We start from the raw sequence: 22933 nt of genomic DNA, 5'->3' as shown, positions 1-22933 counted from the left end.
GACTCGGAAGCATGGATTCTGAGAAAGTTCTAGCTCCTTCCACAGTATCATTACTCTCTCTTGCTACTCCCAAAGGAAGCAAAATTACTTAGAGTCTGGGTTCTGCAGTTGAGTTGCCTGGGTTCCAGTGCCAGCTGGATCACTTCCTAGCTCTGCTGTCTTGGGTGAGTTACTTTAACTTCTTTGTGCCTCATAGACTACTTACTATGTGCCAGTCCCCATTTTATGGGGACAATACCAGTACCTTATAAGGTTATGGTGAAGGTTAAATAGGATAATCTATGTAAAGTGCCTGGCACATTGTAAGTGGTCTATAAATGCCAATTTAAATGAAGAGAAAGGTAAGTCATGAGGTCAGGTGGCCACACAGGTCTTCATCTTTAGAAGGGAGAGCATACAGCGTATCTGGGCCCTTTGGGTTTAACAGGCAGGTCTCATGCACTGGGATTGGTTATAGAGTTGAGTCAATTTCTTTCTCAGTTGTGACTTTGTTTACCTGTCCAACAAACGGGAAAATCCTTCTTTTCTCCCTCCGGATCAGTGTAGATTTATGAGATAATGTCTGTGAAGTACTTGAGCTTCTTAGAAGAAAAATGTTCTATCAATATGAGGAAGTGAGTTTATAAATCATTTTCTTTGACTGTTTTTTCCAGCTTCAGTGACTAGAAAAACATTTAGGTCTTCAGGGAGGGTGTCATTTCTGGGAGATTCAGGGGGGCCACACGGTTACAGTGGGAGAGGACAGAGATGTAGCAGGCTGAAATCCCACAACCCTGGGCCTCAGTTTCCCTGTAAGAGAGCTTTCGCAGTGTTAAGTGCTCTACAAGTACTTGCTGAATTGAGTTGAGGGCTGTCCTGCCTGTTTCCACATCAGGAAGGGAGCAGAGTTAATTGAGCATGTAAGTATCTGTCATGATTGCCATGATGCTGTTTTTGGGACAAGTGATAACATACAGGGCAAGTATTTTATCAGGAATTTGAGGTCGTTGGCTCTGTACGGAGAGGCAAACCAAGTCAAGCTGCAGAGGACACAGGCCCCAGTTAGTCAGAGGCCGTTGTCCTGCAGCCCTGAGCAGGTACCAGTCCTGGATCCCAGAAAGCCATTCATGCCACTGGATGCTAGAGGGTCAGTTATCCATGCTGGGATGACCACCCTCTTGCACCATCCCTGCTGACCTGAGCCTTCTCTTGGCCACTGACCCAACAAGACCCCAGTCCCTGACGGAAGTTGGAGACCCACTGACAGCGACCTCAGACAACCTCCTTAACTAGCCACAGCGCTCACCCCAACTCAGAGCCATCCAGTGCACCAACTATTCTAGTTTGGGAAGGTTGTATCACTCCCCGAGTTTCTCTAGGGTAAAGGCGTTCGGAGTCTCTGAAATTGACTGGTTCCCATAACAGTTAAACTTTATGGCAGCACAGTATATTTTGGAGATATTTTTGTGTATTTTATCCATGCTCAGCTGGGCTGCAGCATTCAAACCTTGTGCCTGCTATTGACCATTGCTATAATGTTTCAATATACATTTTTGGCAAGACATAACTCACATTTTAAAATATTAATTTCCCAGCCATCATGTTCCTGAGTACACTTCGATTTTTATTTTCCTGCAGTCGTACACCACGAGAGACGCAAAGTTTCTTCTCAGTTGAATAATATTTTTCTCTCCTCCTCCACCCTCAGCTCTTCCCAAATCACAGGGGAATGACATCCAGGGGTCACTCCTTCTGAATTTTACTGTGTATGCCAAGCCTGACAAACAACCACTGCCTACCTGCAGGACAGAATAATGATAGCTGAAGGGTGTGTGACCAGGGGCAGGAGCCATTGTTTTTTTTCTCCAGGGAAGAGGATGGATTGGAAAAGCATCTGTATAGTCTTACTGGGTCGCTATTCACAATAGTTAACAAATGATCTGTTGTCGGCACTGGCCAGTGAGTTCACATGTCAGCCATCAACAACCACAGGAACCCTCACTGCCTGCCCCAGGGTAGCTTTGCTGAACACCAGCCTGCCCAAGCCGAACATGGTTTGAAATTTATTTTTAATACTTCCTGTCTTTTCTTCCCATCTCGTGATGGCTCCTAAGATCAACCAGGTGTCTTTGTGAATTTTCAGTTTACTTGGTTCCCTTTAATGGGTGAGAAGCCTGGAAGAACCAGGTTGTGACTTGTATTTTCTTAATAATCATGCCTTAATAAATGCGGGGGTGCATCTTGGGCCAAGACACAGGAACACTTGATTTCTGGAAACTGGACTTTACATGAATCATGTTTGACTTTGGAGTAGATGCTCGAGGGCATTGTCGAGTTAGGTTAGGACCCACCGCTAGACTGAGGGTTTGCTCATGGTTCATTATGCACATCCGAGGCCCTCAGAGTCTAGGGATGCTGGGTGCAGTGCTTGTCTAACCTCATCCTGCCTGAGGAGTTGCAGTGAAAGCTGGAGATTTGATACCCAGATGCCTGTGAAGATGTGTGCTCCCTAGGAAGGCGGATGGGTTAGTAAGGGAGTGACAGCCCCAGGCCCGCCCCAGGAGGTCTGGAGGTACTCACTTGAGAGGTCCCTGCCCACACCCAGAGCCAAGCCGTCCTTGATCCACAGAACGAAGCCATCGTATTCAGGGATGGCGCACAGTAGCGTCACTGGCTGTCCCGACACCACCACTTGGTCCTGGGGCTGCTGGCTGAAGGAATAGACTTGACCTGGGAAGGAGACAAACACAACGGTCAGTTACCTGCTGGCTGCAGGGGTGAGAAGGCTCCCCTCCAGCTATGGAAGTAGAGCAGCAGAGCAGGGCTGGCCCGGGAGACTGAGCCTCCTGAATCACCTGGCTTTTCTGCTGGGGGTCTGGTAGAACTTCCTAACTGGTCTCAGCCCCAGCTCTATTCCCTCCTGTGAGGAGCTGGCTCCCAGCTCCGGCCCCTCTGCCCATGAGTCCCTAACACATGGACTGGTCTAGCCACACCCCAGCTCCCTATGGGCCACCTCCTTCCACCGTTGGGACGTGCCACTTCCCATGCATTGGTGAGCTCCTACTTAATGCCATGTGCTGGGCACACAGTTCCACAGGGCAGAAACAGGAGAGAAGAGAGAGAGACCTCTAGCTAGAAGCATTCTGTGGTGGCTGTGTGTTAAGAAGGTGGGCGATGGAGGGTGGTGTGGCTTTGGTTAAACCTGAGAATTCAGGAAATCATTTTGTTGTTTCATTGGCTCCTGGGGTGGGCTGAGGGCCAAGTTCAGAGGGGTGGGTGGTGGTGCAGTGTGGCCGGAGGCGTGCTGAGGAGGTGTGCTGTCCCACCATGTCCTCCCTGTCCGTTTCTTTTCCGCAGCAGACCTTACTCCAGCCTCACAATCACTTGGAAAAAAATCATTAGGAACACCATGCCACGTCAAAATGAGATGGCCAGAACCATCGAAGAGAGTCAGTTGACAGTATTTTATTAAACAAACCCACCCACAATGCTTTTAAGATGCCATGCTCTATTTTGAGGCTTTAAAATATTAGTTCATTAATATTTTCATCCTCATAACAACCTAAAAACAGTAAGCACCATTTTTATCCCCATTTTCCAGATGGGGGAATGAGGCACAGGGAGGTGAAAAATAGTAACGGGAGTTGTGCTTGTGAATTGCTCACCAAATACAGCACATGCCCTGACTCTAGTTATCACTGTGGCAACACTCGTATGGGGCATTGTCAACCCCATTTTACAGGGCTTTAGGAAACGGAGGCTCAGGGTTAACTGAATTGCCCAGGGAACTGTCTAGTGGGAGTGGGGGTGGGGGGTGCTGTGAATCCAAGTCTTTCTGGCTCCAAAGACCGTGCTGTCTTCTACTGAGCTACATACACTATGTGCAGATCCTCATGCCTGGCCTTGGAGGGAGTTGCTGATGAGGAGGTGTGATGTGATCTGTGTCTCCTGGGAGTCCACAGTTGAATGGACATATGGGACGCTGACATTCACTGAGCATCTGGCCCACAATACGACCAGTGCTTCACACAACCCCTTCTCCTGTGATCCACTTAATTATACTTCAGAGCAGAAATAGCCCCATTTTACAACAAAGAAACCAGGATCAGAGAGGCACAGTAACCTGCCCAAGGTCACACAGCTAATGAGTGGTAGAGCGGGGGTTTCAGCAGGGGCCCATCTGCATTCCAAGCCCTCCCTTTTTCCTTTATCCTACCTCCTGCTCTTCAGACCCAGACCTGATTGAGGCAAAATGGAACCTGGCGCGCCAGCTGCTGATGCTGTGGCCTCTCCTCCCCGACCTGGGAGAGTCAGGGGCAGCCACAGAGGTCCTGGACACTGGCTACTGCCCATCTTGGAGACAAAAAGCCCCAGGCTTGGGCCACACCTAGGACTGAACTCTCAGCAACAGATGACCCCAAGAGGGGGACACTTGGTGTGTATCAACCCAGGGGAGCCTGGATGGCAGCAGAGCTTGGGGTGGAGGCTCCCCAGAAGGAGGGGTGAGTTTCACGGTGGAGAGCTGGGGGCAGGCAGGAAGGTGGCCGAGTTCACAACCTGATGAGAGCTTGGCAGGGTCTCTGAGGAGTCTCATTAAAAATCCAATTGGCCTTGAATTGTGGGAGTAACACTTTTTGTTCTGATTTGAGCTTTACAAATTAGATTTCATAGGACATTTTAATCAGCTATGTATGGTAGGGTTTTTTTTTTTTCCTCTCTGTCTCTTCAAGCTCTCTGTTGTAATTAGACTGTTTCTGGCACCAAAACAGGGTACAAAAGGAGGGAAGAGATGAGAGAGGAGAAGAGGAGAGGAGGGAGGAACTGGAGAGAAAGCAGAGGAGTGAAGTGAGGACGTGGGAGAGAAAAGGTGAGGGAGAGGAAGAGAAGGAAGCAGGGGAGGAGCGTGAGGGGAAGCATGGAGAGGGAGGGCGTGGGCGGAAAGGGCTCCTTCTCTAGGCTCCTTTTACTCTAATGATGATTTCACAGCTCATCCTTTTATCTCAAAATCTTTCTTGCAAGAAGGACAGAGTCAAGACAGCCGCAGTGACTGCCGAAGATTGTGCTATCAGAGAGAATTATCAGGTTGTCAGCTGGATGCGGAGGGGGTTATAATGAGAGCGCCTTAAATGAAGCAGTGCCCGAGCCCTCTGAGGTGTCCATTATTAGGAAGCACCCACAATGGGTAACAGTCCCGGTCTCTCTCCATCCCGCATCCTCTTGGAGGAAGGTGTGGGAGGTACTGGGTGAGGGCCCCCGGGGAGGTGGGGTGCAGGAAGCATCTGAGGACCAAGGGTAAGTTGTTGACTGGCTGGAGCCCCCAGGGAGAGGAGGGGGCTATCACCATGGAAACCAGGCTCTGGAGGAAGGCAACGCTGGGAGGGGGGCCCAGTTACAGCAGGCCGTGGAGGTGGACTGTGAGTGGCCACAGACCCTTTTGGTGGGTGTCTCAGAGTCAGGGGTGGCAGCAGGCACAAGATCCCTGGAATAAGACCTGGGGTCTGCAAGAAAGGAACCTGACGGGATGGAGCTGAGTAGGACAGGGCCTTTCGAGGAGGAACATCGTCCGATGCCATCTGAGCAGGCTTGGAGGTGTAGAATCCCACAGGTTGCAGTGAGCCAAGATCGCCCCACTGCACTCCAGCCTGGGTGACGGAGTGAGACTTGGTCTAAAAAAAACCAAAAAACAAAAATCCTTCCTAGAGCCTGTTACATTCTGTCTGCTTGGATCCACTAGCTTTTCTATGGAAAGACTGTTTCTAGGGCAGATGAGTTCACAGGAAAAATCCACCCAAAGGACATGATTTACAAACTATTATTTTTGGGGATGAGACACAGTACTCTGACAATTTCCCTTTTCAGTCTAATTTTAATTTTTGCACATTATATTTAAGTCACTATAATTACTTTTCTCTTTTAAACCAATGAGTTTTTTTTTTTTTTTAATGAATTTTAAACTGTTACTGAGTATCTAGAGTGGATAAAAGTTGAGGTGCCATGGATGAAGGTGGAGATGGAGGGATGGAGCCCACTTTTTTTTCATCCATCTGACGGATCTTGAGGCCTCTCATTTGGGCTCAAGAGCCCCTCAGAGCACAGCTTTTGAGCCATGGCTGTAAGTTATTGCCAGAAGAATACTCCTCACCCACCAACTCTTTATTTTCTTTTGAGACTGAGTCTCACTCTGTCTCCCAAGTTGGAGTTCAGTGGGGCAATCTTGGCTCACTGCAACCTCCGCCTCCCGGGTTCAAGCGATTCTCCTGCCTCAGCCTCCTGAGTAGCTGGGGTTACAGGTGTGCACCACCATGCCCAGCTAATTTTTGTATTTTTAGTGGAGACAGGGTTTCACCATGTTGGCCATGTTGGCTGGTCTTGAACTTCTGACCTCAAGTGATCCTCCCGTCTCGGACTCCCAAAGTGCTGGGATCACAGGCATGAGCCACCGTGCCTGGCTTCTACTTGCTTTATTTTCCTCATTTTCTTTTCTACTGTAAAGAAGTGAAATGCGAGTGAACCCAAGGTCATTTTCTGCAGCCTCCTGGGTAGTACCTTAAGTAGACAGTGAGCTTCTGAGAACCTGTTTCTTCCACACACACTGACTGAACCCTGCAGTGAGGCAGGCACTATGCTGTCTGGTGAGGAGCAGGGGAACAGGCCTGGTCACCCCTCCAGGAGCTCACAGCTATGCCCCCTCCTCATCACACCTGAGGGTCTCAGATGGAACACAGAGTAGGTGCCTCCCAGGCTCGGGTCCTGCTCTCGGTAGAGATGTGACACACCTAGCACCTTCCACCGGCCCAAGACTTCCATCTTCTCTGCTTCCCATTTTCCCCGATGATGTTCCCCTGGTGTGAAGCCTTGGCGGTCGGTGCAACCTCCCCATCCCACACTTTTATTTTTATTTTATTATTTTTTTTAAGATGGAGTCTCACTCTGTTGCCCAGGCTGGAGTGCAGTGGCGCGATCTCCGCTTACTGCAACCCTTGCCTCCTGGGTTCAAGTGATTCTTCTGCCTCAGCCTATTGAGTAGCTGGGACTACAGGCACGCGCCACCATGCCTTCTAATTTTTTTTTTTTTTTTTTTTTTTTGAGACAGAGTCTCGCGCTGTCGCCCAGGCTGGAGTGCAGTGGCCGGATCTCAGCTCACTGCAAGCTCCGCCTCCCGGGTTCACGCCATTCTCCAGCCTCAGCCTCCCGAGTAGCTGGGACTACAGGCGCTGCCACCTCGCCCGGCTATTTTTTGTATTTCTTAGTAGAGACGGGGTTTCACCGTGTTAGCCAGGATGGTCTCGATCTCCTGACCTCGTGATCCGCCCATCTCGGCCTCCCAAAGTGCTGGGATTACAGGCTTGAGCCACCGCGCCCGGCCACGCCTTCTAATTTTTGTAGTTTTAGTAGAGATGGGGTTTCACAGGATTAGCCAGGCTGGTCTCGAACTCCTGACCTCGTGATCCACCTGCCTCGACCTCCCAAAGTGCTGGGATTATGGGTATGAGCCACTGCGCCCGGTGCCATGCTTTGTTTTGAGTGTGTCACCATCACTGAGCCTAGCCCAGCAGGCTGCACATCTCTCAGACTTCCCCTTTCCTCTCTGTTCCCACTGCTACCACCCAAGTTTAAGCTCTCATTGCCCCAACCTGGGGTCTTGCCACAGACTCTGAATGTTCTCTTTGCCTGATCCATTAATGTGCTGAACCTGGATTTCCTTCTTAGTTCACCACTTGCTTTAGGGCTCCCCTCTTTTAAAGGGTGGGACCTCTCATGGCTCTCCACTCTCTCCGGGACAACGCCCAACCTTCCATGCTGGATTCTAATCTCCAAAATCCAGCTCCTTTTCTTCCTGGGAGCTCCACAGCACCCCTGTACTGGCTGATCACTAAGGTCACCTGCCCCGAATTGTCCTCGCTGTTTCATTGTCCTGGGATGCACCTCGCTCCCTGACCCTGCCCAAGGCGCCCCCTCCCGCTAAGCAACCCCACCTTTCATTGAAGGCCCAGTTCTCTTCCCAGGAAGCTCCTGTGACCCACAGGGAATCTTCTTTTTTCTCATCTTCTCTCTAGTTTCTCATTTTGCCTCTTCTTCATCAATTTCTCCAAACCTTTATTGAGCATCTACTGTATGTCAGATGCTGATGAAACAAATAAGGAAGAAACAGGGTACACTTCTTGAGGGCAGGGGCCACAGCTATCTTTTCTGTCTTGTGTTCCCAGCTGTGGGTGAGCGTCGGTTACATGTCTATCACATGTGCCTTTGCACTTAGAGTTTGCCTGCTCTTGTTGGTCTGCTGAGATCGGTGGTCACTGCAGGAAAATTGCTTTTGCATTATAAACTCCTAACCCGGCAGATACTATGCAGAGCACACCACACAGGAGAAAGACGAGAAATCACAGGGTGGGCTGGAGTCTCAAGGAATCAGGCTTGACAGGAGAAAACAAGAATGCTGTTCATGGAAGATTTACTTGATGCCAGGTCTTTGACCGTATACGTTGTTTCTGGCATGCACATTAGCCATATTACCCACATTTTACAGATGAATCGAGGCTCACAGCAGGGACTTGCGCAAATTCACTTAGTTAGCTCAGGTGTTACTCAAACCCCAATGATCTGGGTTCAGCCCTGTTTTCTCACCACTATCCGATGTGGGTTGTTGAACCAAGGGTCTCAAACGCAGATTTTGATTCTCAAACAAGTACTCACCCCACCAACAAGGCAGCCTCCTCAGATCATCTATTTTTATTTATTTTTGAGATGGAGTCTTGCTCTTGTCGCCCAGGATGGAGTGCAATGGTATGATCTCAGCTCACTGCAACCTCTGCCTCCTGGGTTCAAGGGATTCTCCTGCCTCAGCCTCCCGAGTAGCTGAGACTACAGGTGTGCACCACTATGCCTGGCTAATTTTTGTATTTTCAGTAGAGACAGGGTTTCACCATGTTGCCCAGGCCGGTCTTGAACTCCCGACTTCGAGTGATCTGCCCACTCTCAGCCTCCCAAAATGCTGGGATTACAGGCGTGAGCCATTGCACCCGACCCCTGTGCAATTCTCTTCCCATCCACGCTTGGAGGCAGTTCAGAGTCAATCAGGAGGTAGCTCAAGGGTGGGCTCACTCCCTGCCTCCCTTTTCTCCACTGGTCATTTGGCCTGGCCTTTGTTCCAGCAGCAGATTGAGGGGACATGGCCACTCCCCTTAGGATTAAACCCAGCCAGACCTGGACAGGAAGTGAGGGTCACTAATATAAGGTCAGAAATGATTGCCCTTGCTTCTAAGGAGCCTGTTGCTAACACATGCACACACCCACCTGCATGCCTGTGAGTGTGGGCAGCCCAGCTGAAACCCTACCTGCCCCCCTCAGCTCTCAGGACATTCTGTGAAACTCGCTGAGAGCCTTGGATGGTCACATTTGACCACAGGTCACTGGATTACAAGGGATAAAGTGGTCTCATAGAGAAGTCATATAAAGCTTTTTGGGGGTTTAGGAGAGTCCTGCTTCAAGCAAGGGAGTTGCAGGGAGGAAGCAGAGAAGGCATCCTGGAGGAGGAATCATCATATGGGGAAAGTGATGGAGGAGAAATGTCATTCTGGGGTAGGAAAAAAATATAAGCAAGACCATGAGTGATGGGTAACCCTCTGTCACCTGCCCGGAGTACCCAACCGATGGCTCATCTGTCGGAGCCTGGGTCCTGGACAGTAGGAAGAACACAGGGTCAGTCAGGCCTGGGAAGGAACTCTGACCTTGTCCCTAGCAGTGTGATCTGAGGCCAGTGCCTCACCCTTTCTGAGCCTCAGTTTCCTTATCTGAAAAATGGGGATGACACACCTCCCTGGCAAAGCTGCTGTGAGCATGAGAGGTTTTATATGTAAATGGTCTTGGTAGACAGGTGTTTTACAAAGGGTCATTCTTACTTTCATCACTATCCATAAGTCTTTCCTGTGCTTGGGACTATTAAAACAGGGACAAGAGGAGCACCTGTCTTGCGGAGTCCCCGAGCTGAGAACGGAGGCTTTGCAAATCTGAAGTTGCACCCATTAGAAAGCTGTGTGGGTGGTGCAGGAGACAGTGGGTGAGCCCTCCCATTGGCTCTGCCTCTTCTGCTCATCCCAGTTGGCTTCACAGTCTCCTGGAGTGTCGGGTCAGCCATGCAGAAAGGGCTCAGATGGCACTGTCTGCCTTTTATTAGTGACCAATTGGAAAAGACTTAAGAATACTTATGCTGGGGATATTTATTGCCGACTTTCTCCCAGCCCGGAGCTTGCAAGTTGCCTCTTATGGGATTAAGGAAAGCTGCCCCTGTCCAGAGAAGCAAGCAGATAGGAAGAAGAGAAGGAGAGAAGAAGCCAGCTCAGTGGCTGCTGGTGACATCAGAACAACATCAGGTGGAATGGGAAAGACAAGGGCAGCATGATTCAGATCATACCTGGAAACCCAAGTCTTGAATTCTGATGTGTTCCTGCTGCACAGTACAGGGCCAGCATCTAACACAGGAGGATCAGCTTTCAGACATTTCCAGAATGCCGTTGGTGACCTGCTCTGGGGAGCAGGATGGGGGGTGGTAGAGTATGTTCTGGCCCACTGATTGACTAATAAAATGGATTTTTATGGAGGGTCTAGGGAGTGTCAGTCATAGTGCCAGCTCTCAAGGTGCCATGGTGGCCTCAGGCATGGGCAGGAGCTACCTTAGCAGTCTCCAAGTCCCCAGGTTGGGTGTGGGGTGTGCAGGAGGGGCCGATATGTCTTCTGCTGAGTAGGCTCAGACCTGTGGGGAGGCAAATATGTGCAGAAGAAACTAGAATAAAAAGCTCTACACTATAAGCATCAGAGTGAGGCACAAAGTCCCAAAGAAGGAGTCACAGAAGGGTTGGCTTCTGAAATGGCCAGGATAAAGACAAGGCGGGAATGTTCCCTGGAATGGGGAACAGCTTATGTCAAGTGTGGAGAACAGATGTGTTCATGGAATAAAAGCAGCAGTGCCACATAGTCTGGGCTTGATCTCCGGCCCTGCCATTATGGCTGTAAGTTCCTGAGAAAATTGCTTAGTCCCTCTGAGTCTCAGTTTCCCTATTGGGTTAGCAATCAATACTTGTTGAGCTGTTTGTGAGAATGAAAGAGGTCATTCTGTGTGACGTGCACAGGGCCCTGCCTGCCTTCCACAATGGCAGCTGGCAGTATCATTGCAAGCCTAGCAGGCTGGGTGCACGGAGCATGTATTTGCAGATGCTCTTAGTAGAATGTAAATCTAGAAAGTCCTGGTGGGTTGGACTGTGTGGGCCCTTGAACGCGTGCCGAGAAGTTCGCACTTCATGAGAAGTCATCAAAGGTTTTTGACCCACATGCTCAGATCTGAGTTCTAGAAAGATCATAGTGGTGACAGCAAGGAGGATGAATGAAGGAGGATAATCTGAAGACAGGGAGACTGATCAGCAAGCTTTTGCTGTCATGAGGGCTCAGGCTAACACTGCATCCATGGAAAGAAGAAATGGATTTAGGAGCCATTTGTGGGTAGAACTGATAGCACTTGACTGGAGATGAGGAGATGAGGAAGATGAAGGCGTAAAGGCCCCAGTCTCTGGCTTGCAGGACAGGATGAATAGAGGACGGAGGAGCTATTTGCTGCTCAGGAGGAGAAGCGGGCTTGAGCTGAGGCAGTGAGTTCAGTTTTAGATGTGCTGATGGAGAGGGGTCCAGAATCCCTCAGGTGATGCTGTCCCAGATGTAGCTGGGTCAATGGTTCTGGAGCTGGGAAGGAGGTGTGAAGAACTCACACTGACTGAGCATTCTCTATGGGTCAGGCAGTAGGAGAAGTATTTTCAGGTGTCCTCTCACTTGATGTTGACCTGAGAATTCACCTCCAAATATGGAAAGTTATAGTTGTTGATGTGACTATCTAAGAGGGACAGGGTTCCTCCAGTCTGGGAGTGTTGGAAGTAGCTGCCTTGGGTGAAACATCTAACTCTTGTTGAGGTTTGCACAGGTTTTGAACCCTATTGGGATGGCAAGAGATCATCTAGCCTAATCTTCTCCCTTTAGACTGGGATTGGAAATATAAACAGAGAAACTAGAAGAACGAGGCAGGGGTGGAAGACAGCGTCTTTTCTCTATTGTCTGTTTCTCCTAAATTTCTACTGGGAGAGAGACAAAGAAACATTTTCCATCCCAGCATCGCCATTTGCAGCCACTGGTATCTTGATTCTGATACACGCGTGAGGAGAAGCTTGCCAGTCTCATGAACATTCCTGAAATTGCACTAGAATTTCACTTGGACTTACAAAAAAGAGGCTGACCGCTCTTCGCAGGGCTGGATGAGGGGGTGGAAAGTCTGAGGGCACATTCCCCTATGCTTGCTCCTCACACGGGTGGGCCAGTGTGGGCAGCCTGCGATTCTCCCGGCCTCACACATCTCTCCCCAGGACACAAAATCCACCAAGGTTGTCCTGGACAGTGTGGATCTTTAATGAAGAGCAATTGGGTTGGCCAAGGCAGGGTGAGTCCAAAGTCACTATAAATCCTTTGCCTACTGATGATCAGGCTGGCAGCCCCTGCCAGAGCCTGCACTGTGCTCATTAGTGGCAAGGAGAGGGATTCTTCCATCGATCCAGCCAAGGCCTGGATGCCACGAAGACACTGATAAGTGCTGCTGGAAATACGGGCTCTTCAGTGCCCGTGACGGAGCCCATCCATCCCTGCCCGAGGTCACCTGGAGGTCTAAATGAGACAGGATGGGCATAGCAGAGTGGGTTTATGGTGGGGGAGTGGAGATGGGAGACACTCCACAACGTATGAAGCAGAGACCCTGTCTGTGGTCTCAGGCCTCTTGCTGGCCAGCCATGGGACCCCAGCTAAGCCCCCTTTCTTCTCTGAGTCTCAGGCTCTTGTGTCTTCCGACTGGAATATGCCCTCACTGAGCCGGCACCTTGGGATGTGTTGGAGCAGCATGGAAGGAAGAGAGTGGCACTAAGGGGCAGGGATGGAACTATGCCATTAGCCCAAGAGGGAGCTGCAGACTCGGCTACAGGCAGGCTTGGCTGCAGGCAGAGAGAGTACCCATCAACCCTTCTCAGAGGGCATTGGCATGGGCACCACCAGGAGAGGCTGGAGGCTAGGCCATAGATTGGCTGACTCCAAGATGCCCAGCACCTCTTGCTCCCATGTCTAAGGGGTACCATGTGGACACATAAAGCTTTGTCCTTGCCCTGAGCACCTGGGCCCAGAAGGTACCAGTTGGTGCTGCCTCTGCCACCTCTTAACTGTGTGCCCTTGGGCCTGACTCTTCCCTTAACTAAGGCTCAGATGCCTCATCTTTAAAATGCAGGGTTTAAGTCCCTTCCTCCCAACCCTGATGCTTGATGTTCTAATTTATCCAAACTCCTATTTCGGGGGGCGAGGGGTGGTCCTAAGGTTGAAAATAATAAAATCAAGGTGCAAGGAAGTCAAAGCAAGTCTCTCAAGGACACTTGGTCTTTTGGGGGTCAGATCTATATCCTAAACCTTAAAAAAAGTAAACAAAATAATCATTTATGCTGCTGTAGCCTTGTCAGTCAGACATGGTTCTGAAACTTCCATGTACATGAGGATCACCTGGGGGACTGGCTAAAAATAACAGTTTCCTGGGCTCCAACTCAGAGATTCTGGGAGAGTGGGTCTGAGCTGGGTCAAGGAATCTGCGTTTTAATAGCTTCTGGGTCATCCTTCTGCAGGTGGTTCCTGGACCACATCTGAAGGGCACTGTTGTGTGCCCGCAGCACAGGCCTGTGGGCCTGGGTTATTTCTAGTTCTGACTCTGTCACTGGGTGGCCTTGATCAAGTGACTGTCTCTCTCTCAGGGTGCTCTTTGGTGTTCCCACTGCACAGTGAAGGCATTTTCACACATTTTGAAAGTTCATGCAACCCTTTTTGTCAGTGAAATCTCACAGGGAACCCCAATGTATAAAATGGTGAAGGCAGAGCTGAGGCAGCACTGGAAGGACTAAGTCCTGCCCATGGCAGCCCTGAGAGGGCCCTGAGGACCTCAAGGATTCCAAAGGCCCTGTGCAGTTCTGATGCTCTTCAGGTGTCCTGTGAAGGGCTACGTGGCCACATCCCACTGACAGTGTGAAACCTGGCCCACCCGGCATGCACTGTGTGGCTCAGGCAGGCCGGCCTAAAGCACAAGGCACCTTGTTCTTGCTCTCTGAACCTGCATGGAGAATCACAACTCAGACCTGGTGCTTATAGATGAGTCTTCTCATGGCTCCTGGAGTTGTTCCCAATTGGACACAGACCATCTTGGTGCAATGCCCTGGATTTCTCCCCTCTTGGAGACCAAATACAATCAACTCTTAATTATCTTTGTTAATGGAGAAGAGCAAGGGTGTGAATAATCTAAAATGATAGACAATCCAAAACAATGAATAATCCTAAGTTACATTCATTTTCGACTTTGGAATGCATTTTGATATTCACATTTCAATATGGGTATGTTTGATGTTCTAGGAATTTTTAATACTTAAAAAAACAGTCAACCCAAGGATGGGGCTCCCTCTCTGCCTCCTACTGAGCTGAGGGGAGAACATCACCTCTGGGACTGGCCCAAAGCTAGAGTCAGGTGCTCTCCACCTTCCCCAACTCCTGTCTTTATGGCTCATACCTCATCTAGGAGGGGAGGGGGATATTAACAGATTTTGCCTTTGAAGGACTTTTATTCCCTTTGGACCTCATGCACATAAGAGCAAAATAAGAAGCTGTGAAATGTTAACAGAGGACTTCATTAAGCAAACTTGGTGATAGCATTTGCAAGGAATGGGGACAATTTGCCAACAGATAATTGAGTGCTGACTATATATGTGTCCTAATTAAAAAAGTGATTCTTCTTCTCACTGCCCTGGGATTGTGGGCCGTCTTCTGGTGGGTTTGGGATATTAACCACAACTAACTCCTATACAAAGCACTTCACATACATTATCTTACCTAATCCACCCTCACAGCACCCCGTGGAGCAGGTCCGGTCATCAGCCCCCCATGTAGAGACGTGAATATCACAGCTCCAAGCCTGATGTCCCCTGTGAATGCACCCTCCCAAGTCCTCCCTCTTCTACCCCACCCTGCCTCTCCTGTCACCCACCAAACAGGGGCCCTGCAAGGCCTCAGCTGGTCTGCATCAATCAAAGAGAACAAAGCAAAACTAACTTGCCATTACTGCCCCAGTCTCTCTGATTGTTGGAAGTAGAGATGTTCGTCAAGGAGAGGTTTTGTGCTGGAAGCCCCTTGAGAGGATGGAGGGGGAGTGTGAGGGCTGCCTGGGACGCCCAGTCTGGGAAGGGAAGTTTTCTGCTTTTCCAGTAGGACAGAGCTCCTTAGAAGCAGGGGTAGCCCCGGCTCACATCCACCATCCTGAGAGATGGAGAATCTTTCCCATTTTATGGACAAGGAAACTCAGAGAGGTTACAGAGCCCATCCAGGGTCACAGCGTGTGGTAGAGCTAGGGTTTGAGCCATTTGACTGCAGGCCTGGCTTTTTTTCCCCCAACAGTAGCAGATCAGCAGAGGGTGCTTGATCTGTGTGGTTTCCTCTTCAGAAAGCAGAGACTCACTACTGTGCCACCTACCTGTCCCCGGCTGAGCTCCAAAAACAGCTATAAAGCCGATGGGAAGCCGATAGGACAGTCCCTGCCCTACCTGAAGACCACGGAAACTTCTCCCACGGTGCCCTTGGGGCTGAAATCTGCTCTGTCAACAATATTTTAGGGCAAAAGTCGTCTGTACCACTTTTAACCCTAACCCTCTGTGGCCCTATTCAGAAGCCCTTTGCGGAGGCCGATCCCTGGCCATAGCTCTCTCTGCTCGGCCCTGGGCTGGGTGAATAATGACTTCCATTCCCTGCCCTGCTGGAGCCTTGGGCCTTTGCCACCGCCACCATGGTGCTGAGCCACTTATTTGTTGTGAGATGACCCAAGGAGGACCAGCCGGTACCTGCTAGACCCTTCTGCTGGGGCACAGGGTCAGGGGGCAGCACGTGGGCATGTGGCCCCACTCCTGTCTGCTCCCCAGGACAGCTCTATTCTCCAGCCTGGAGTGCCCCTGGAGATGGTGACAGCTCCTCTAATAAGAGAGTTACTCATGGCTTCACTGGAGAGAAGAGAGCAGCTTTCAACCCCCCTCCCCTAAACACAACAATATTTGGTAACACTTGGCATCTTGGGGAGAGAATTCATGTCTGTAATTAGTTACTGTATATCACCGTTAGTACTCTGCTCAGAATTTACGGGGCAAATACCATTTAACTGCACAATAACTACAGGTCCTTGCTGCTTATTGGGTAATTTACTAAGGCTGGAAGAACGGGGCAGGAGGGATTCTGAATGGGAGGTATTGTAACCCCTTGAATCAAACTTTATGAGTTTGGGTTTGGCAGGGAGGCAGCTGCTTGCAGCCAGTTCTCTTCGCTTTGTTTTGCAGAGTTGGCTGGCAGACTGCTTCCTTCCCTTGATTTATTGCAGGATGATAGGTCTGGGACTGGGGGTGGGACTGCCCGGGGCTACCTAGGGCTATAAAAGGGACTTTCCATAGAGGGTCTTTGGCTGAGAGTCTGCAGCAGGAACCCGGATTCGGTGTCCTGGGGGCTCCATCCAGGACAGTAAATGGGCCCTGTCATTTACTCCCTCCACGGGGCTGCTTTTTGTATCTGGGCCAGTGGGTGGGGAGTGCAGGGAGCTGTCCTTGGTTGGCAGCATCAAGATAATCGCCTAAGCCCTTTCTTCTCTTGCAAGTCTGGTGCTGCTTGGGAAGCAGCCATTCCTGGACACTTGGCTGACATTCCTGGCCTTAATCTGCTTGAGCAAAGTCTGTCTTTGTTTGGCCGTGCACTGTCTAAACTCCTCTAACCTATTTAGGCCATGGAGAGGGGAAAAGACACAATAACGAAAAACTCAACGTGCAACCTTGCCTTACGCAATCTAATAAATTACTCGGTACCCGGCTGCCAGCTCAGACTAAGCCCAATATTGCCTGCAGTAATTATTTGGATCAAATGCAGTTTATCTGCTTCATATTTGTGCTTCTGTGCTCAGTGGTAACTTATAAATGTCATTGTGGTGTTTATTTGTTATAATGAAACTTAATGGCATTGGAAGCCAAGAGCAGAGCTGGTGGGGCGGCAGGTTTAAAACAATCTCTTCATCTCGGGAGAAGGAATGAGCCAAGATAACATGAAACTGCCCCACAGGGTAGGGATTTGCAGAGATGGGGGTGCCCTCGTGCTGTGTGGTGGGCGGGAGTGAGCCAGGAGCTTCGAGCTGGCGCCAAGGGGAGCCGTCTTTGCCTCCACAGACATCTCTCTGGAGCAGGGAGACATGGCTGAGCATGTTCACCCTGCACTGCCTGGTCCGTCCCTGCTGCTTTCAGGGGTGGGAGGTGTTCAGTCTTTACACCACCTGATGCCTGCCTGGGATAAGAGATGAATAGGGATGGAAATTAGAGTCCCCAGGCCAGGCTCGGTGGCTCATGCCTGTAATCCCAGCACTTCGGGAGGCCACTGAGGGAGGATTGCTTGAGCCCAGGAGTTTGAGACCAGCCTAGGCAACATGGTGAGACCCCATCTCAATTTTTAAAAATAAAATAAAATAAAGAAATGAAATAAAAAAGAACCCCTGGATGACTGCATCATGGAGAACAGTCCTTCAAGGAGAAGGAAGGGAGCAGGGTTGGAGAACAAAGGAGGGTATCCTCAGGGCCCAGACAGAAGGTGGCAGGGCTTTCTCTTCTGGTTCTGGAGGGGCACTGGTGGTAGGAAGCATGGAGCATGAGCAGAACCGGGAAGAGCTGTCAAGGGTTGCAGGGCAGGGCCCCCACTGGCACTGCAGAAGTACTTGAGGCAAGGATGGGCCATTTAATGTAGAGCTCAGGGTTTTGGCTTCACACAGTCCTGGGCTCTGCCATTTCCTAGCTGTGTGGCTTTGGGCAAGCTATTTCTCTTTCCTAAGTTTCATTTTCTTTATGTGGAAAACGGGAGTGATAATAGATACCTCTCAAGATTCTGGTGATGATTAAATGGAGTGATGTGTGTAAAGTGATGACTGTGGTGTTTGGCACACAGGATATATGATAAATAAGGGGCTGTGGCAGTGATTGGCACATAGTAGATGTTCAGTAAATGTTGAGTGTATACATGAATAATAACACTTCCCACTTACGTGCATTACAAAGCCCTCCTCCAAACAGCTGAGCTTGGATTTAGACCTCACAATTGTTCAGGGTTGATCTTCTCATTTTACAGTGTGGAAATGGAGGCCCAGTGAGGTTATGGTAACTCGCCCAAGGCTTTCCAGCTGGTAGAGGGAGTGGAGTCTTAGTTCTCCCACCTCCCAGGGCAAAGTTGCTGCCACCAGTCCACCCTGGACAGCTCCCAGTCTGTGCTGGGAGGCTGAGCTCATCCTTCCAGACCAACTGCCCCGCTCCTTGGAGACCAGGCACAGAGCCTGTGCTGACCTCCCCAGCACAACCTGGAGGCAGAGGCAAGCGGGCCGCTTTCTGTGCATTTCATCTTAATACAGCATTCAGCGTTCACTCATAAAATATTCATTTTCTCTCCTCAGTGACATGCTCATACAAGGCTCCTAACATCATAAATATGGATGAAGATTATCAGTCATTTTTGTTTATGTCACTAGCCCCCTCCTCCCCAGCACCCCTTTTGTCTTGATCTCAACACAAATTGGACTGAATTGGGGGTATTAACCTGGATCTCTGATAATAACTTGCATTCTGCAGTACTTCATACTTTTTTTCAAGGCATCACACAATCGTGATGCATATTTTCTCCTTCCGACAAATACATGGAAGAAAGAGTGCTAGCATCATGAGTATGCCCATTTCGCAGATGAGAAAATATAGGTCAAGAGAGATCAAGGTCAAAGTCATATACTGAGACAGGAACAGAACTAATTTTTAAAAAACATTATTATTATTATTTGTTTGACCTCCAATGAAAGGTTCTCTAGGACACTGAGTGTGTTTGCTTTACACAAATAAATAATCTGTCTAGTATTTTACAAGTTTATAAAGAGTGTTCATCCATGTTACTTTGTGAGTCCTCACAAGGCAGGTATGATTTACTCTTGTTTGACAAAGCTCACACCACCAGTTAGTAGAAGATCTGGGCTCTAAAACACTAGTTTCCAAAGTGCATTCCAGGGAACACTAGTCCTGACACATGCTACAGGAAAAATGTTTTGTGGTCAAATGAGTTTGGGAACTTTGTGAGTTGTATCTCCTTTGGGCGGCTCACCATGGCCTTTGGTGTATTAGTGTCTCCGAGAAGTTCTGCAGGAAAGATTCTCATTTTGTTAGGTCTCATGTAGCTTCTCCCCACCGTGTCTAATCATGAAGGCTGCATCTGACAGAAAACCTATTAACATGCTACAGAAATGCTGCCTGTGTGTACGCGTGATCCCTCCTCCCTCATGTTTTCAGAGGCAGTGAGGCTTAGAGCGCGGCTGGGAGAGGAGTGTGCAGGGGTAAGGACAGCGGAGGGGACCCACTGCTGGAGACTACTAGAGCTGAAGCTCCCCCCCGCCAAGGCTGTGTCCTCTCTTTGCAGTGCAGAAAATTCACTCAATATTAGGCACACTCAGCCCAACCCATATCTGGGGCAGGATCAGAGGGGCCGCCTGAGTGGCTGAGGCGGGGTCTGTGGTCAGTGTGTGGTGGGAGATTTGGGGACAGCAGTCCTTGACCATGGGGAAAAGTCAACAGGGACCCACAACAGGGGCTCAGTCATGTCTGCCCTGGGTGATGATGGGGAAGTCACCCCACCCTCGTCGCCCAGACACAAAGCTCCGAGGCAGGGTGGAAGAAAGAAGGCCAGGCTTTGGCGCTCTGCTGGTTTACTCTGACATCTGTGTGCCTTTAGGTGATGACCTCGTCTTCTGAGCCTCTGTTTATTCCTCCTCTGAATGGGGGTGACACTACCCACTTTGTGACGTGGTGAGGATTAGATGGTGCAAGTGTGCAAAACGGTCCCCTTGGCCCTCGTCTTTGTGTGTCAGCTCCGTCTCTCTTCTCCTGCTTTTTTGGAGCCCCTCAGTCAGAACAAACAGCTTTCCACCTCCAGTTCTCCACAAGCCTGTCATCTCTACCTCCTTTTCGTTCTCCCATCACCCTGCCTTCTGCCATTTTATTATATGCCCATCTCCCCAATGGACCTGAAGTTCTCTGCAGGCTGCCATCGACTCTGTCAGTGCCCACTTGTATCTGCAGGCCTGACCATCTCAAGTCTTCAGGCCAATCTCCCATTGCCGGTGCCTGGACCCCTTCTCTTGAGGGCTGTTTCTTTAGCTGCGGATGCTACTGTGCCCTCACACAGAGCAGGCCAGACCTGCTGGGAGGAACACCCTCACCCAGCAGCCCTCCACCCATGCCCCACAGGAGCTCCACTCAATACCCCACCCCTTGGGTGCCCTAGCTGTGAGGTGGTGTTCAATAGCACATCTCAGAGTTTCTCACTGGGACTGGGCTCTGACTGCCCACAGTGGTAGCAGGCTTGGGGTCCCCCCGTGCCGATGCCTCCTTTTCCATGTCAATTCCCAACCCTCCTGCTGGCACCTCTGCACCTTCATGAGGAATGACTTCACTCCAGCTCTTGCTTAGGTTCTGCTTCCAGGGGAGCCTGAGCTAAGATAAGGGCATCCTCCATGTGTCATTCATCTCTGTGTACACAGTGGGTGCTGATGAATCTCTGAATCCAGCAGTAATGAGCCATAGGAACAGCACAGGAGTGACTATCAATCAAGGCAATGACGTCCGTGGGCTCACCAAGCGGGTGGGCCCTGGGAGCAACGAGATAGAACGCCTGCTACCTTTCACCCCTGGAAGCATCCACAGCCACACTCATGCCTCTGTACCTTCCCCACCTGATATTTGGTCAAACCTTGGCAGGCACAGAGGAGCTGAGGTCCAGGGTCCTTTCTCCATGAGCCGAGAGCAGGTTAGTGTCATGTTTTGAGATCCTTTCATGAAAAATGGTTGAGAAGTGCTGCTCTTTAGTACTAAGAATAGTGGTTATTCCTAGTGCATTTGACTTGGAGGTGGGGACTATTCCATTGCTCTATTTATCCCGCACTCGGTACACAGTTACTGAAACTGTCACCGTGTCCTATATTCCATAGGCCATTATGTGTATTTCAAACCATTATATAAATGGACTTGATTTGGCACTTCTGAATGTCATTAAACTCCTCCCATACCAGTAACAACACAGTTTCCATAGAAACGAATACATTTCAGAAAGGAAGGCATGGGGAAGAAAGCAGATGGAGTTGGGGGGAAAACGCGGCCCCTTGGTTCCTACTTGCAGAGCGCAGGGCCCAGCACTGTGACATGAGCGCTCTGTGGAGGTGGGGCACGCTCCTTCGGGTTTTTATTGACTCCCTTTGATAAAGGCCCTGGATCATTCATCTCAGCCTGAACCTGCTCATTCCAGTGCACAGCTCTAAAAACTTTATGGCACCGCAAGCCATTAAGCACCTTCATTTATTCCAACTTCTCTGGGGCTTTCTTCAGACCCTGGGGAGAGGGCTGGGGGAGGGTCTCAGCACTCAAAGAATTCTGTGATGAAGCCTTTGAGGCTGACTGGGGATGGAAGGAAGAAGCAGAGAGAAGAAAGGAGGCCTCCCTGGTGCAGTTGGCATAGTGGAGACCCCAGGATCTTGCCAGTGGCTGCTGTCCGAGTCACTGGGTCCCCCTGTCATCAATAAAGCCAGAATGAGAAAACTGCAGCCTCCTGGGGTGGAAGGGGTGTGGTGTTTGGAGAGCCTGGCTGAGGAGCTGCCCACCGCCTCGGCAGGCTGCAAGTTTCTTGTCTTTGGAGGGATTCAAGCATAGATTTCAACAGCCTTTTATAATAAAACATCTCACAGGGCTCAGGCAAATACCACTTTCTCCAGAAACCATGCTGGACACTCCTCTCCTGGCCAACGGTGTGATTGGATTCTCCTTTTCTGTTTCCATAGCTACTTATTCATACCCAGTTACCGCAACTGCGACATTGTATTGTAGTTGCTGACGTGTTTGTCTCTCCCCTCAAAAGACAGTGATATTCTTGGGGGCAGGGACTATGTTTTTACATGCACAGTGCCAGGCACAGAGCGGGCACTGGATGCATGGTTGGTGAATAAATCAGCATGCAATACGGCCGTGTTCACAGTCTTTACCTACATTGGTACTTGGCAGGGATATGGAACCAGATGACCTTGGTCTGTTCTGGCCTGGAGAATCTGTAATGATAGGGGTCTAAGCCTGCCCTGACTACACCTGGGATTTAAATCTAGATTTATTCTACTCCGAAGCCACAGGGTGTACATTAGGAATATTAGTTGCACGCCTGTAATCCCAGCACTTTGGGAGGCTGAGGCGGGCAGATCACCTGAGGTCAGGAGTTCGAGACCAGTCTGCACAACATGGTGAAACCCCATCTCTACTAAACTTACAAAAAATCAGCTGGGTGAGGTGGCGGGTGCCTGTAATCCCAGCTACTCAGGAGGCTGAGGCAGGAGAATCGCTTGAACCCGGGAGGGGGAGCTTGCAGTGAGCCGAGATCATGCCATTGCACCCGAGCCTGGGCAACAAGAGTGAAACTCCGTCTTTGTCTCAAAACAAACAAACAAAAATTAGTCACAATGCTAAAAGGAAAACCAGAACCAAAACAGCCACAAAAACAGCTGGGTGTGAAATGTTGGAGAGAACTCTCTCCCCAACTGCATCTTTCCTCTACACTCACCACAACACTCAACACAGGAGACTTCTGTGATGGAACGGGTGGGAGCAGCGGACACCAGCTGGGTGTCCTCCAGTTCAATTCTGACACTGCCTACTGGAGATAGTGTCAGATCCCCCAGGCTGGGGGCCCAGTCCCCAAGACTTCCCCCACACCCGGCACCTGTCGCAAGTTCAGGCTCCCAGAACTCCTGGCAGACCCGCTTCACGTTGGGGGT

At 50.0% G+C, this 22933-nt stretch overlaps 1 protein-coding gene across 3 annotated transcripts in view; it reads right to left on the bottom strand.

The window, feature by feature from the left end:
* Nucleotides 1-22933, bottom strand: part of LOC116269804 (kin of IRRE-like protein 3) — a 619860-nt gene that overhangs the window by 23047 nt on the left and 573880 nt on the right. For all 3 annotated transcript variants that reach the window (XM_031653882.1, XM_031653881.1, XM_031653883.1), the window contains one exon: nt 2560-2709. In XM_031653882.1, the coding sequence (XP_031509742.1) occupies nt 2560-2709 (150 nt within the window). The remainder of the gene's footprint in view (nt 1-2559; nt 2710-22933) is intronic.

The sequence above is a fragment of the Papio anubis genome, chromosome 12 (assembly GCF_008728515.1).
Source record: "Papio anubis isolate 15944 chromosome 12, Panubis1.0, whole genome shotgun sequence".
NCBI lineage: Eukaryota > Metazoa > Chordata > Mammalia > Primates > Cercopithecidae > Papio > Papio anubis.
Note: the sequence above shows the minus strand (reverse complement) of the source record. Positions and strands in the feature narration are given on the sequence as shown.